At 37.7% G+C, this 14268-nt stretch overlaps 1 protein-coding gene across 1 annotated transcript in view; it reads right to left on the bottom strand.

The window, feature by feature from the left end:
- Positions 1-14268, bottom strand: part of msn (serine/threonine-protein kinase msn) — a 555676-nt gene that overhangs the window by 268884 nt on the left and 272524 nt on the right. Inside the window, 3 exon segments of the mRNA XM_090377310.1 lie at positions 653-707; positions 8774-8831; positions 8933-9005. Of these exon segments, the coding sequence (XP_090233436.1) occupies positions 653-707; positions 8774-8831; positions 8933-9005 (186 nt within the window).

Raw genomic sequence — 14268 nt, 5'->3', positions numbered from 1 at the left:
TAAACTATACAATCGCATTTGTGATGTTATAAATTAATATAACCTTACTAGATAATAAAATTTCTTAGCTTAAAAACAAAAAAGTATATGTCAATCTATGTGATTAGAACCTTTGAGCCACTTATTAACACCAATAAAAACACTACAATTGCCACTACCATGCACTACAAGTTATTTATGAGATACAATATTTGTACCAAAATCACTGATACAAAGGTTCTACGAATATAAAGTCATAACTTACAAAATCTCTAGGTAAATTTAAAAAAATAAGCTAATGAATGTTACTAGGACTATTAAAACTACTTATGGAACACAATTTAACATGTTAATTAAGGAAAAAACAGACAGCAAAATAGATATACAGCATCTCAGCACTTCTGAATTACTTAAGGGAAGAATGATTTCAATGTTCTCCTGCTTCACCACAGAAACAGAACAAATACTTTACCAAATGAATGAAGGTATCTGTTCTCAAAACAGTAAATATGAGTGCAGCAATGAGTGACCACACCACACTATCAATCATAGAGGTCAATTTCTGTAACATAAGCAATATACTACTCAAAACAACTTTAATAAGATTATAATAGATTATAATACATCACAACTATCCATACAAACAAATCAGATGCTAGTATCAATGACTTACGTGGTTGTGACTCTGCCATTTCCAATGCTGTAATCCCCAGTGACCATAAATCACTCTGCAATAAGAAATACATATTATTAAAAGCTAAAGGTCTCGATTTTTAGAAGTGATGGACATAATCAAGCCATAAACACTTATAGCATTTTCATAATCAAATATATCCAAATTAGTCGATTATTAAATCGACAATACCACTCGGGCAATAGTTCAATATATATCTTGAACTATTGCCCAAGTGATAGCGGCACTTTTAATTTGATAACATCAAACCAAATCCCTCCACTGTCATTTCCTTCCTTCAGTTTTCTTTTCAGTTCCATAATTGACTAATTTTCATAAAATCAATTATTTTGATTATTGTAATAATCGATTATTAATCACTTGATTATGACCATCTAGTTTTTAGTAGCAATTTCATCAAATAATAAGACATTATGTATTTGAAAGAAAGCAAATTTCATTAAAAACAAGCTTTTGCTTATTTTTAATTTCAGAAATTGGAATTCCTTCATTAATAATCAAGCCGATGAAATAAAATTACATATATCACAAGATACTATATCTTCCATCATTCAGTCCAAAAAGAAATTGTTCTATGCTCATATCAGTAATTTCCGTAGAAAGGGAGAAATTACTCTATAGTTTAGGGAGAAGGAAAAATCGAACTGGAACCTAAAAATAAATTCGGTTACAGGACTGAGTGGTTGAAAGTGTAATGCAACCACACAAATTGTAGATTAAACAAAGGGCAAAGTAACTTTAACGAATAAACTTGACAGTGAAGTATAGAAGTTTGGTGATAAATTAGGAAAAAACGAAGTTTTTTTACCCCCTTCCTTATTTAAGATTAGTACCAAAGAAATTTTTTCAACATAGCCATACAATAACAAAAGATTCAAAAATACACTTCTGCTTAAACTAACACAAATAATGGTTTCCTGTAAAAGTTTATGCTTGTGGGGAAAAAAATATTTGAGCAACATGATACAACAGTAGACAGCAGTCCAAACAAAGTTGCCAAAAAGTACATTTTTATCACAGGACAAAGATTTGAAAGTAAATTAGCAAGAATATAGTATAAAAAGCATATGGAAATGTAAAGTCAGGTCGAGATGATTCTCACATAAATAGTTCAAACCTTACGTCGAAAGATGCTACTGTAAAAGGGAGATTGTTTAACACTGTCTTAACAATTTAAAATTTAATCTTTGAAATAAAAATTGTTAAAACTGTTTAAATTTTAAACAAATTTTAACAAATATTTCAATTCAAAAATTTAATATTTTATCCACTATAAAATATAGTTTCATTTCTGTAAGAATTTATCAATCCCAGATTAAGAAATCCTAGCTGCTTTTGTTTTTTAAATGTTTATTTTATGCACACCAGCACATTAGCACTGGCACATGATGCAAGAAAGCAAGCTTATATAGCATTAGCCAAAAAAAAAAAAAAAAAAACCCTTATTTCACCCATCCACTCACTCCAAAATGTTTGTCAAGTTCTGCCTTGAATCTATTTAAGCTATCAACTTCTACAATGACAAATGGAAGTTTGTTCCAGCAATCAACCACCCGCTGGCTAAAAGTAAACTTCCGCACATCTATCCTATAACCGTCTTTTCTCAATTTGGATTTATGTCCTCTCAGGAGATTATTCTGAGCAAGAGGAAGAATCCCATCAGCATTGAGCATGATCAAACCATTCAAGGCTTTATACACCTCAATCAGATCACCTCGCTGGTGTCTAGTCTCCAGACACTGTAATTCGCAAAACTTAAGCCTTTCTTCATAAGAGTACCCCTTTGTTCCATTCACTAATCTTGTTGCCCTTCTCTGTACTCGTTCCAGCAGCTCTACATTCTTCTTAAAATGAGGACTCCAGACCTGTATACAGTACTCAAGATGTGGTCTGACCATTGCCTTATACAAGGGGATAATCACCTCCTAATCCCTGCTAGAAAAATTCCTGTATATCATTGACAAGACACCATGAGCTAGTTACTCTTGCAGACCATCTGCACTGCTCAGAAAACTTCATATCTGCCTGCACAATTACCCCCAGGTCCTTTCATTCTCTACCACTGTCAGTGTGGTACCACAGAGTTGATACGTTATTCTGGGATTACTGCTTCCCATATGTAGTACTTTATATTTGTCAATGTTAAACTTCATTTGCCACCTCTCAGCCCATCTGCTCAACTTTTCTAGATCCTGTTGCAGCAGTGTACTGTCATTAACAACCCTGCCAACCTTTGCATCATCTGCAAACTTGGACATTAAGCCTGATATACCATCATCAATATCATTTATGAGTACAGAAAACAACAATGGACCAAATACTGCCCCCTGAGGGACTCCACTAATAACATTAGTCCATGAAAAGCATTGTCCATTGATTACCACTCTGTCTTCTCCCACTCAACCATCCCTTTATCCATAGCAGCTATTTGCCTCCAATGCCACACTGCTCCAATTTGTGCAGCAGTCTTCCATGTGCAACAGTATCAAAGGCTTTTCTAAGATTCAAATATATGATACCAAAGTTATCCTTTGTATCCAGTTCCTTTGTGACTACATCATAGTATCCAATCAAATTATTCAGACAAGACTTGCTATTAACAAACCTATGCTGTGTCCGAGCTATAACTGAAGTCTTGTCTACATGATCCTGCAATGCTTCTTTAACCAGTGCCTCCATTAATTCCCCTCGAACAGAAGTTAAACTAACAGGTCCGTAATTACCTGTTTTGCCTTTGATCCTCCTTTGTGGATTGGGGTCACATTTACACATCTCCAGTCCATGGGTACCTCCCCTGAGTCCAGGGAAGCTCTCATAATTATGGCTAAGGGTTTGCTTATTTACTCTGCCGCCTCCTTTAATATAATTGGATAGATTCCATCCACCTGAGGTGCCTTTCTTGTGTTTATCTTCAACAATTTCTCCTCCACTTTACTCTCAGTTATTACAAGATTATCTAGCTTACTGCCAGAGTTGAATACATCTCTGGCATTACCCTCCCTGAATAACTCCTCATGTGTGAATGTCGATGCAAAATATTCATTTAGTTTGTTAGCTACCTGAGCAGGATCATCAACAGTTGAACCATCGATATCAAGTGGACCAATGTGATTCATACCCTTCCTTCTAGAGTTTACATAAGTAAAGAACTCTTTGCTGTTTTTCTTTGCATCCTTTAACAAAGATTTCTTGTAATCTGCCTTCACCTGCCTAACCTCCTCTGTAACTTGGTTACAGACCAGCTTATATTTATCATAGGCTTCTGTGTCACATGTTAATTTATATGTATCCCACGCATTTTTCTTCTCTGTCACATGTCTAATTAGTTCATCTGACATCCATTTAGGCCTAAATCTTAAACAATATTTCTTTGTTGGTGTGAAAAGCTAGTAGCTTCCAAGATTAATAATTTGAATGCTTCCCATTTTGAATTTGCTGTAGGTATCATCATCATCATCAGTTGGTTCCACTGTATAGAATTTAAATACTGTCTCAGAGAAGGAATTCTCTGAGACAGAGAATTCCTGTGTCACCGTTGTCACCTTTACAAAAGCAAAAACCCTTCCCTTTACCCATGATGGCAGTTACCTCTGAGTAAATTCCACTTCAGCACACTGTGATCACTGCCACCTAGCGGTTCCTTTATCTGCAGATTCTTGATGCATGAAGAATCATTACTGATAATCACATCAAGAGTATTACTCCCTCTAGTTGCCTCCCAAACATGCTTCTGTAGAAAACCATCATCCAATAAATCCACAAAAGCCTTGCTAGTGTGTGTGAGTGACCAACCCACAAATTCCAGTCAATATCTGGGAAATTAAAATCCCCCATTATAAGACTCTCTGATTTATGGGCCCACTCTATTTCCCTGTACATTTTCTTATTATACTCATCAGAATCATTAGGCCTATAGCACACTCCTACTCTCAATTTTGATCTCCCAAGTGGGGGATGTTTGTTTCAATCTGACTTATCACTGGGTAATGGTCACTACCCAGTGGATTGCTATGAATAGTCCATCCAAATAGAGGATATATGGATGCTGAGCATAGAGACACATAAATAGCTGAAGTATATCCTGTAGGTAAATGTGTATAAGTGTGTGTGCCATTACTGAGAGTAATCAAATTGTGCTGGTCAAGTAATTTTCTATAATTTGTCCATGTTTTGATTTCCCCATAAAGGATGATGACAACTGAGATCTCCTAGGATTAAGAAGGGTTGAGGAAGTTGTACCACTAGTTCTTCTAGGTCAGTGAAGCTTATATTTTGATTGGGGGTAAGTATAGTGAGATGATAGTCAAGTAAAAATTAACACTGACTCGTACTGCAACTGGCTCAAGGTTTGTTTTCAATGGGAATGGTTTAGAGGGTATTTGAGTGTTGATTATCAACACAATACCTCCATGTTCCAGATTGTTTATAACACTTATCTTTCTGATGAATAATGTAGTTCCGGAGAGAAACAGTTATATGTGAGGTTAGATTGGCTTCCTGTAGGCAGAAGGCGATAGAATCATATTGTGTGAGGAGATCTTGGATGTCATTTAAATTGCTGTGATATCCTCTACATTTCCACTGCAGAAATGTAAGCATTATCTGGGTTTAGTAGAACCATCGATTTGTTTTCGAGGGGCTGAAAGTTTGCTTCGCTCAGGCTTCCCTTCCCCTTCTTTGGAAAGGGTGGTTTTCCCCGTGTCCATATCCTCGTCGGTGAATAGTTCTAATACTTGCTCATCTTGCTGTGAGCTATCTTCTAAGTCCATGCTATCTGTTTGGTTTGCATCAAGAGAAGTACGTACTATAGCATTTTCCTGAGGGATGGCATCTGGTAGTACAGTAATCAGCGTATTTATTTCTTTACTTTTCTTGCTTGCTGTTTGGTTGAGTGGAACCGTGGTCAATACCGACCTCGCCCAATCAGATAGTGATCCATTTGGTGGTATGGTTACCACTGTTTGGGTTGCAATTGATATTTGTGGTTTGGTTACTTGAGCATAAGTTGGTTTATTAGCATTCAGGACTGGAAAGGACTTTTTGACCTCTTGGTATGTGACAAAGTGTTCACTTTTGTACTGCTGTGCATTTTTTTTCCCTTTTCCAAAGGGGACACTCCTTGGAAAATGCCAGATGAACTTCTCTGCAGTTAGGAAAACTAAGTGTTGTAGCTGTGCAATTGGTATTCATGTGTGCAGTGGATCTGCATGTGGCAGAGGCAGCTGATCCTCTGCAGACTGTCTGTGAGTGCCCAAACTTCTGGCACTTGCAGCAGCATAAGGGGTTTGGAATGTATGCTCTAACACGGCAATTAAGATAACCTACTTTGATCGCTGTTGGTGGTTTAGGGTTATCAAAAGTGAGTATTGCGTTTCGAGTAGGAACTAGTATGCCATCCTTCTTTGTCATTATTCTTCTGACATTTATGACTCCTTTGTCTTGTAGTTCCTGTTTTAGCTCTTCATCTGACACGTTCATGAGGTCCCATTCGGTGATGACACCTCTTGACATGTTCAGGGAGACATGTAAAACTGTAACAGAAGTTCCAAATGTTTTTAGTTTCAGTAGTTGCTCAGATTGTCGAGCAGTGGCAACTTCAACCAGTAAGTCACCTGATCTTAAGTGACAAACTGTTTTTGGGATACCTATTATGCTTTCTTGGTATTTCTGCACTAGAAATGGCAAGAATTTGCCAATAGGTTGTTCTTGGGTTGAGTGAATAATAAGGAAAGTTGGAGTTTTGATTCTGGCTATGTCGGTCTTTTGACGTTTAGCTGCTACAAAATCAGTCTCCAACTGTTCTCACCCTGCAAGGGTCATCTATGCACCCAGTGGATTTCTGAGTTTTAGGAACAGTTTGCTCCATTTCGCCCTGGAAGGGAGAGAGCTTTTCCCTTCCGGGTTACCGGCCCTGCCACGTGGAGGCAGAAGCAGTGCTACCTTTATGACCTAACAATTATATTCTTAGTAAAAAAACAAAAAATTACAAAAGAAAGGTTACTTTTCCTTCTGATCTAGTAAAGTGTTTTCTTTACTGAAAAAATTGAGTGTTAATGTAATGCTGAAAATAAGGAAACGATTATATTTCACCAAGAAAGAGTGCTAATTTACAGGCAAAGACACTTGATCACAAAATCGTTTGGCACCTGGGGCCAACTTATCTATGAATAAGTCAGAATCATCCTTCTGATTTGTTGTTGTTATTTGGTTTTTAGGAGCATCAGCAACTAAGGCCATATTGCTCCAGGGATATGCGGTGGTCAATTCCCTGACCTTCCCGCATTCTCTATATTTGGTGGCTCACGGGCTCGAACCCCGGTCTAATCAAGAAGCGTGTGTGTTATGCACTGCTGCTCCTGCCCACCTGGCTACGGAGGCGCCCCTTCTGATTTAGTTTGCTTTGGTAATCAAGTGGAAGATTTACATCAGCATGCCCTTTAGATTTAACAACTAATGGTCAAATAAAATTTAAACACCACATTCAATATATTGAGAAATACATCTTCAGTAAATGGATGTGAGGTATATTTCATTGAAGAGCTGTGTTCAGATTTTCAAACACTAGCATAGCATTTAAAATAGGTAAAATGCTTCATTTAATTAATAAAAAAAAGGATCAATAGGTATTTTGTGTCAACAGAGAATACACAAATTTTCTCAACTACAATGAGAAAGAATATTTCTGATATCGAAACTTTACAGGATAACTGTTTAAATCCATTTCAGTGCTGACAAATGTTACAAAAAAGAAAAGATGTAAACATTGCTGTTTTGTTGAAAAACGTTTTCCAGGCTATTCCTTTTCCTGAATTCCAGGACTCTAAGAACATAATTGTTAGGGGAATTAATGGTCTGGAACACTGAGAAAACATTAAAAACCCAATAGCAACACTCACATTTCTCTTCTGAGTATTAAACACATTAAAATATATAGCATCTGTGGTTTATTTTATTTACTTATTTTTTTGATTAGCAGAGCAGATGGAATTATTATTACAATTTTTGTTATTATTGATCAGAAAGTTAACTCAAATATTGCACTTCATATGTTGTTAGTAAATGGAATCACAATATATCGCTGAGGTTTTTTTTATACACTGTGGTAAAAAAGTTACCATCAAAAGAACTACAATTTATTCTTAACAGAATTTTCCTTTTCTTTCTCTCTCTCTCTCTCTCTCTCTCTCTCTCTTAAAAAAAAAAAAAAAAATAGCAGGAATCAATATTAACCCCCCAAGCAACTAATAATAGTTTAAAAGGATGAAAAGTACTCAAAAATAAAGTGAAAAGCCACTTGGACAAATTTATGCAAACACAGTGGTGTTAGCATATGACATAGTCCATTTGGCAGAAAGGTATAACCATGCAAAAGAAATATCTTCAACAGTTTCTCTTTCAAAACTGACCTCCCTAAGTAATGAAAAACAGATTAAAAGGGTGAAAAGAGAAACTGTGTACATAGTTTGATTTAAGAGAAGAAAGCTTGTTAATGTATATTAATACCAATTTCCATTCAGCTACTACCATCCAAATAGGATCAACAGCTATAGCATTGATGCATGAAGAGGAAAAGTCAACTAATAGAGATTATCAAGTATCAGATATTCTGAGATTTGATAGCTATCCACACAAAAACAACACACTATTATGCAGTTCTTGGGCACAAAGAGCTGTTATCAGAAGAAATTCATCACAGATACTGAAGATATCTATTTCTACTATATAGCAAACCCAATCAAGATGGTAATTATGTGGAATGCAGTAAGTGGTGGCACAGCCTCCTAGGTCTTCTCCCTTCCCCAGCAAATTTACACATTTGGACTTCTAAAATAAATAAAAACAGAAGGGATGTTGATAATTCCAGTAAGAGGTCAGAATAAAGCGACCTGTGTATGACTAAGTTTCATCAAGAGTGAATGGAATGCTATAAAGAAAACATCATGCATTTTGTAAAACAATAAAATGCATGTCATAATACTAAAGGTAACTCTGTGTGAATCAGAGTAACAGATTACAGGAATATATCCTTAAATGGGTTTCTAATGAACCTATCTTATATATAATATTTTATTTGTTACTTAAAATCTTCTGTTTACTTACTCTGTTGTCATAAGTTGCATCTGGATTTTCATCACAGGCTATTACTTCTGGCGCCATCCTTTAAAAAAAAGGAAAGTTTTTACATCTACAAATAAAACTTTTTGATAAATTAAAATTGTAACATTCTCATATCAGAATGCAGATCTAATAAAAACATACCAATATGGTGTTCCTATGAAAGTATTTCTCCTTCCTATGGTACGATCTAACTGTGCACTGACACCAAAGTCAACTAAAAAGGCAGGGGGAAAAAAATTCTGCTAGAGTAATTCTTTTTCCTTTTCCCCCCCAGAAAACATTGGTATTATTTATTATAAATATCAATTAAACATAAATTATAATTCCAAAAGAATTCAATAAGAATGCACAGTTTTATTTAATACTTCATATGGACAGACTATATTAGCAGCTGGAATGTTTTCTTTTTCTAAAACTGTTCTTATTACATTACTTTTATGTTAAGCATTAATTATAACCAATTAAATACCAGATTTTCTGTGCATATCACATTATATCAACCAATATTCTTGTTTGTACTCCAGCACAACCACCAGGTCAGAGGAGTTTACATTATTTTGACAGCAAATACAATCATTAACCGTATTCAGCAGTCATGGGGGCTTGAACCATGGTCCACTAATAGCAAGTGTGCTTTTGTGCTCTTGACCCTGATGACTCAGCTATTATCAGGTCAAACATACAGATAACCCAGAATGATTGTGCTTAATAAAACTGCTAGCTTAGGAGGATACGCATACTAACATATTAACAATAGCTGCATAAAATGGTGAAAGTGATTCTTTAACTTCTTCTATTGGAAGATGCAGTAGCCAGAAAATCAAGGTACCTTGATTTTCTGGCTACAGGGAATTGGATGTGTTAGGGCAATTAAGAATAAGAACAGGTGCATGTATACTTGCATGTACACCAATGCTATGAGCATAGTAAATAAATTTGATGAATTTGAAATGCTGGTCAAGTCATAAAATGCAGATATTGTGAGGATATCAGAGATGTCGTGTCACTCAGATAAGGATTTGAATATGGGAAGTACAATGTATACAGAAAGGATGGGGGGGGTATGTTCTTAGTAAAGAATGACAAAATCTAAGGCAGTGCATCCAGTTGACATGGGTGGCCAATGCAGTGTTGAGTAAATTTAGTGACAAACACTAGAAAACAAAAATGAGAATAGGAGTGAGTTATAGGCCTAATGACTGAAAGTACAATGAACAATGATAGAGATAACCAGAGTGGGACATAAATCAGAATATCTTATAAGGATTTTATCTTTCCAGATACTGACTGGAGCTTTTGAGTTAGGCACTCATAAACACTAGAACTCTTGGGGATTTACTGGATGACCATTCCTACAGCTGCAACAGCAGATGTTAAAGAGACAATATGAGAGAGAGAGAGAGAGAGAGAGAGAGAGAGAGAGAGAAAAATATTCTTGATCTGATTATCAGCACGTTTTAATCTGTATTCTCCAGCTGCATTATCCCCAAGCAAAAGCGTGGCCCTATCTTTTGATGCCTGGAAACCTCGCATTGTATGTTCCTCTTTGGCAAAGTATGTTCGATCTGGCATTTTTTTCCAATACAGAGCAGTCTTGTCAAGATTAAAAATTTGCTGCGTTGAATAGCCGCCTTCATCAATAATTTTTCCATCACATCACAAAATTTCTCTGCAGCTGCAGAATTGGCACTGCCGACTTTACCACATACTTTAACGTTGTGGAAACCAGCACGATGCTTGAACCTATATGGCACCTCCATAGCCAGGTGAGCAGGAGCAGCAGTGCGTAGTACACGCTTCTTGATTACACTGGGGTTCGAGCCTGTGACCACCAAATACGGAGGATGCGGAAAGGTCAGGGAATGACCACCGAATATCCCCGGAGCAATATGGCCTTAGTTGCCAATGCTCCTAAAAACTGAATAGCAAACAACAAGCTTGAACCTATTAAACCACACATTGTTTGCCAAAAACTTGGGTCGAGGTTCACCATACTTATCCTTAATATCTTTATAAATACCTGTTGCTTTTGCTTGAATGATCATTAAACTCAGGGGCACTCGCTTCTGAATCTTATTTTCCATCCAGATTATTAACAGCTGCTCCATCTTCGATATAGCACCTGAATGCTGTTTTGCGATCACTGTTGATCTTAAGCACATTGATCCTTTGACATGTTCTTTTATACAAGTACTGGTCTTTAAAATAGTATTCACTGTTGAAGCAGCGAGACCAAATTCTCTTGCAATAGAGGACAAACTTTATCCTGTTTCGTACTTCTTAATCATTTTCATTTCTAAATCAATTTTGTTTCGTTTCCTGGCACTACCAGCACTTGCACTTTCCGTTGGTTGCTTCCCTTCATCATTGTAATACATAAATAGTTTCTAAAAATTTGTTTTTTATACGATTGAAGATGTCAGTGAAGAGGAACACATGTCACCATAATAGTGTAAAAACCCACACAACTGCAGTTATCGGTATTATTGCAAATGCAATAAGATAGTTTACTACCCATTTATAATTAGATGCATTAACAGAAAAGCCCAAGCCAGCCACCGAGGAGCAAACCAGCCTCAGTAGGTGCCGGTCCCAAGCCCGGATAAATGGTGGGGGTTGGCGTCAGGAAGGGCATCCGGGGTAAAAAACCATGCCAAAACAAAAGAATGATGGAAAATGGATGTGGAACGGCTAGGGCATACCCCCATAAGCGATGCGCAGTTACATCGCCCAGCAACTGTGAGATAAGGGTCAGGGCTACCAAACAAATGATGGGTTTGGTTAAAGAAGTTACTCCGGCTACAGAAGAAGAAGAGGATGAAAAGTGTTAGAATAGGAACATTGAATATTGGGACGATGAATGGAAAGAGTAGAGAGATTGTGGATTTGATGCAAAGAAGAAGAGTGAAGGTCCTATGCCTACAAGAGACAAGTTGGAAGAGAAATAAAGCAAAAGAGCTCGATGAAGGTTGCAAGTTTTCTTTAGGGGAGCGGATGAAAGATGAAGAAATAGTGTAGGTATTGTACTTGATAAGGAGTTAAAAGGATGGAGTGTGTGAGGTTAACAGAAGGAGTGATAAGATTGTGAGCGTCAAACTGGAAGTGGGTGGACACTTGACCACAATAATATGTGTGTATGCCCCGCAAGTAGGATGCAGGGAAGAAAAAAAGGACAGTGTTTGGGATGGAAATGTATCAAGTGGTCATGGAAATACCTGAGAAAGAGAGGTTTTTGCTGGGGGTGATTTAAATAGACATTTAGGAAGAAGCAAGAGAGAGGAAGGAAGAGTGTATGGGAAGATGGAGTATTGGGGAAAGAAATAAAGGGGAGAGGATAGTAGAACACGCAGTGGCATTCGACCTGACGATAGTTAACACCTACTTCGAAAAGAAAGAAAGCCAGCTGATAAAATACAAGAGTGTGGAAAGGACAAGCCAGATTGACTATATCATGTGCCATAGGAGGCATCTAAAGGAAATGAGGAACAGCAAGGTGATAAACGGAGAAAGTGTGTCTGCACAACATAGATTGCTTGTGGTCGATTGTGCGGTTGCAGAGGACAAAAGTAGGAAATATTCAAGACAGAGGGAGAAAAGGATAAAATGGTGGAGATTGAAAGAGGAGGGTTTGAGGAAGGAGATTAGGGGAAAGGTGCTAAAAGGAATAAAGTTACCGGAAGACATGCAAGAGTGGTGGAAGTTATAAAGAGTTGTGTCATAAGGAAAGTTGGAGAAGAGTTGGTGGGGAAAACATAAGGAAAGGGGGTGCGCCAGAGGGAAAGGAGGTGGTGGAATGAGGAAGTACAATCGGTGATAAAACAAAAGAAGATGAAGAAAAGATGGGATTTAACAGGTAGCCAGGAAGACAAAGAAGCATATAAATTAGCAAAAAGGAGGCAAAAGGGCTGTGGCAATAGCAAAAGCAGTGGACAAGGCCTATGGGGAACTGGAAAGGAAAGATGGAGATAGGCAATTAATGAGAATAGCCAAAGCGAGAGATAAAGTATCAAAGGACGTCATCAATAAAACATATAAAAGATGAGAGGGGAGTGGTGATACAGGACTAGGAGAAGGCTAAGGAAAGGTGGAAAGACTATTTTAAGAAGTTATTAAATGAGGAAAACCCAAGAGCATTATGCAAGGATGGAGAGACAAATGAAAGAGTAGTGGAAGGCAGGAAAGAAGTGGAAAGTACACTCAGAAAAATGAAGAGGGGAAAAGCAGTAGGTACTGATCAGATACCAGTAGAGGTATGGAGTATGGACGAAGAGGGGATCGATATCCTATGGGACTTTACAGAAAAACTGTGGCAGAAGGAGAGGGTACCCTATGAGTGGAGGGAAAGTATACTTGTGCCAATCTATAAAGGAAAGGGTGTGAAAGGAAAGGAAAGAAATGTGCAAGAATATGGGACCTACAGGGGAATACAGTTAATGTCTCATTCAATGAAGATCTGGGAAAGAATTGTGGAAGGAAGGATAAGGCAGGAGACTGAAATAGGAGAGGAACAGTTTGGTTTCATGCCGGGAAGAGGAACAACAGATGCGGTCTTTGCTTTAAGGCAGGTGATGGAAAGGTATAGGGAGATGCAAGTAGAGTTACACATGGTGTTCATAGACCTGGAAAAAGCATACAATAGTGCCCAGACAAGAGGTATGGAGATAAATGAGGGAGAAGGGTGCATCAGAAAAGTTCATAAGGCTTGTGAAGGAAATACACGAGGGAGCGGTGACTCAGGTTAAGAGTAGTGTAGGCATGATTGAGGGGTTCTCTGTAGTAATTGGACTGCACCAGGGATCAGTTCTCAGTCCATATCTGTTTGATCTGGTAATGGATATGTTGGTGAGAGACGTGAAGAGTAGAGCACCGTGGAGTATGCTGTTCGTGGATGATATCGTACTGTGCGAACCATCCCAAGGAAAGGTAGAGAAGAAATTGGAGGAATGGAGGAAAGCATTGGAACAGAGAGGCATAAGGATAAGTAGAACAAAGACAGAATATATGGCATTGAATGCAGAAGATGAGAGTTCTATAAAACTGCAGGAGGAAAAGCTACCATCAGTTTCGAAATTTAAGTATCTGGGATCAAACATTGAGAGGAATGGAGGATTGAGTGCAGAAATACAGCATAGAGTGCAATGTGGATGGCTGAACTGGAGAAAGATGAGTGGGGTGCTGTGTGATAAGAAAGTAAATTGTAGAACGAAGGGGAGAATGTATAAAACTGTAGTTAGACCTGCATTGATGTACGGTGCTGAGACATGGGCAATTACAAGGGCCCAGGAGAAGAAGATGCAAGTGGCAGAGATGAGGATGCTAAGATGGATGTGTGGTGTGACTAGGAAGGACAGGATAAGAAATGACAACATCAGAGGTATGGTTAAGGTGGGCCTCTGAGTAAAAAAATGCAGGAATCTAGGTTGAGGTGGCTTGGATATGTGGAACGAAAAAGTGAGGAGTATGTGGGGAAGAGGTGT

This window comes from Mastigoproctus giganteus, chromosome 1 (assembly GCF_048544385.1).
Source record: "Mastigoproctus giganteus isolate SK-2022 chromosome 1, ASM4854438v1, whole genome shotgun sequence".
In the NCBI taxonomy this organism is placed as follows: Eukaryota; Metazoa; Arthropoda; class Arachnida; order Uropygi; family Thelyphonidae; genus Mastigoproctus; species Mastigoproctus giganteus.
Note: the sequence above shows the minus strand (reverse complement) of the source record. Positions and strands in the feature narration are given on the sequence as shown.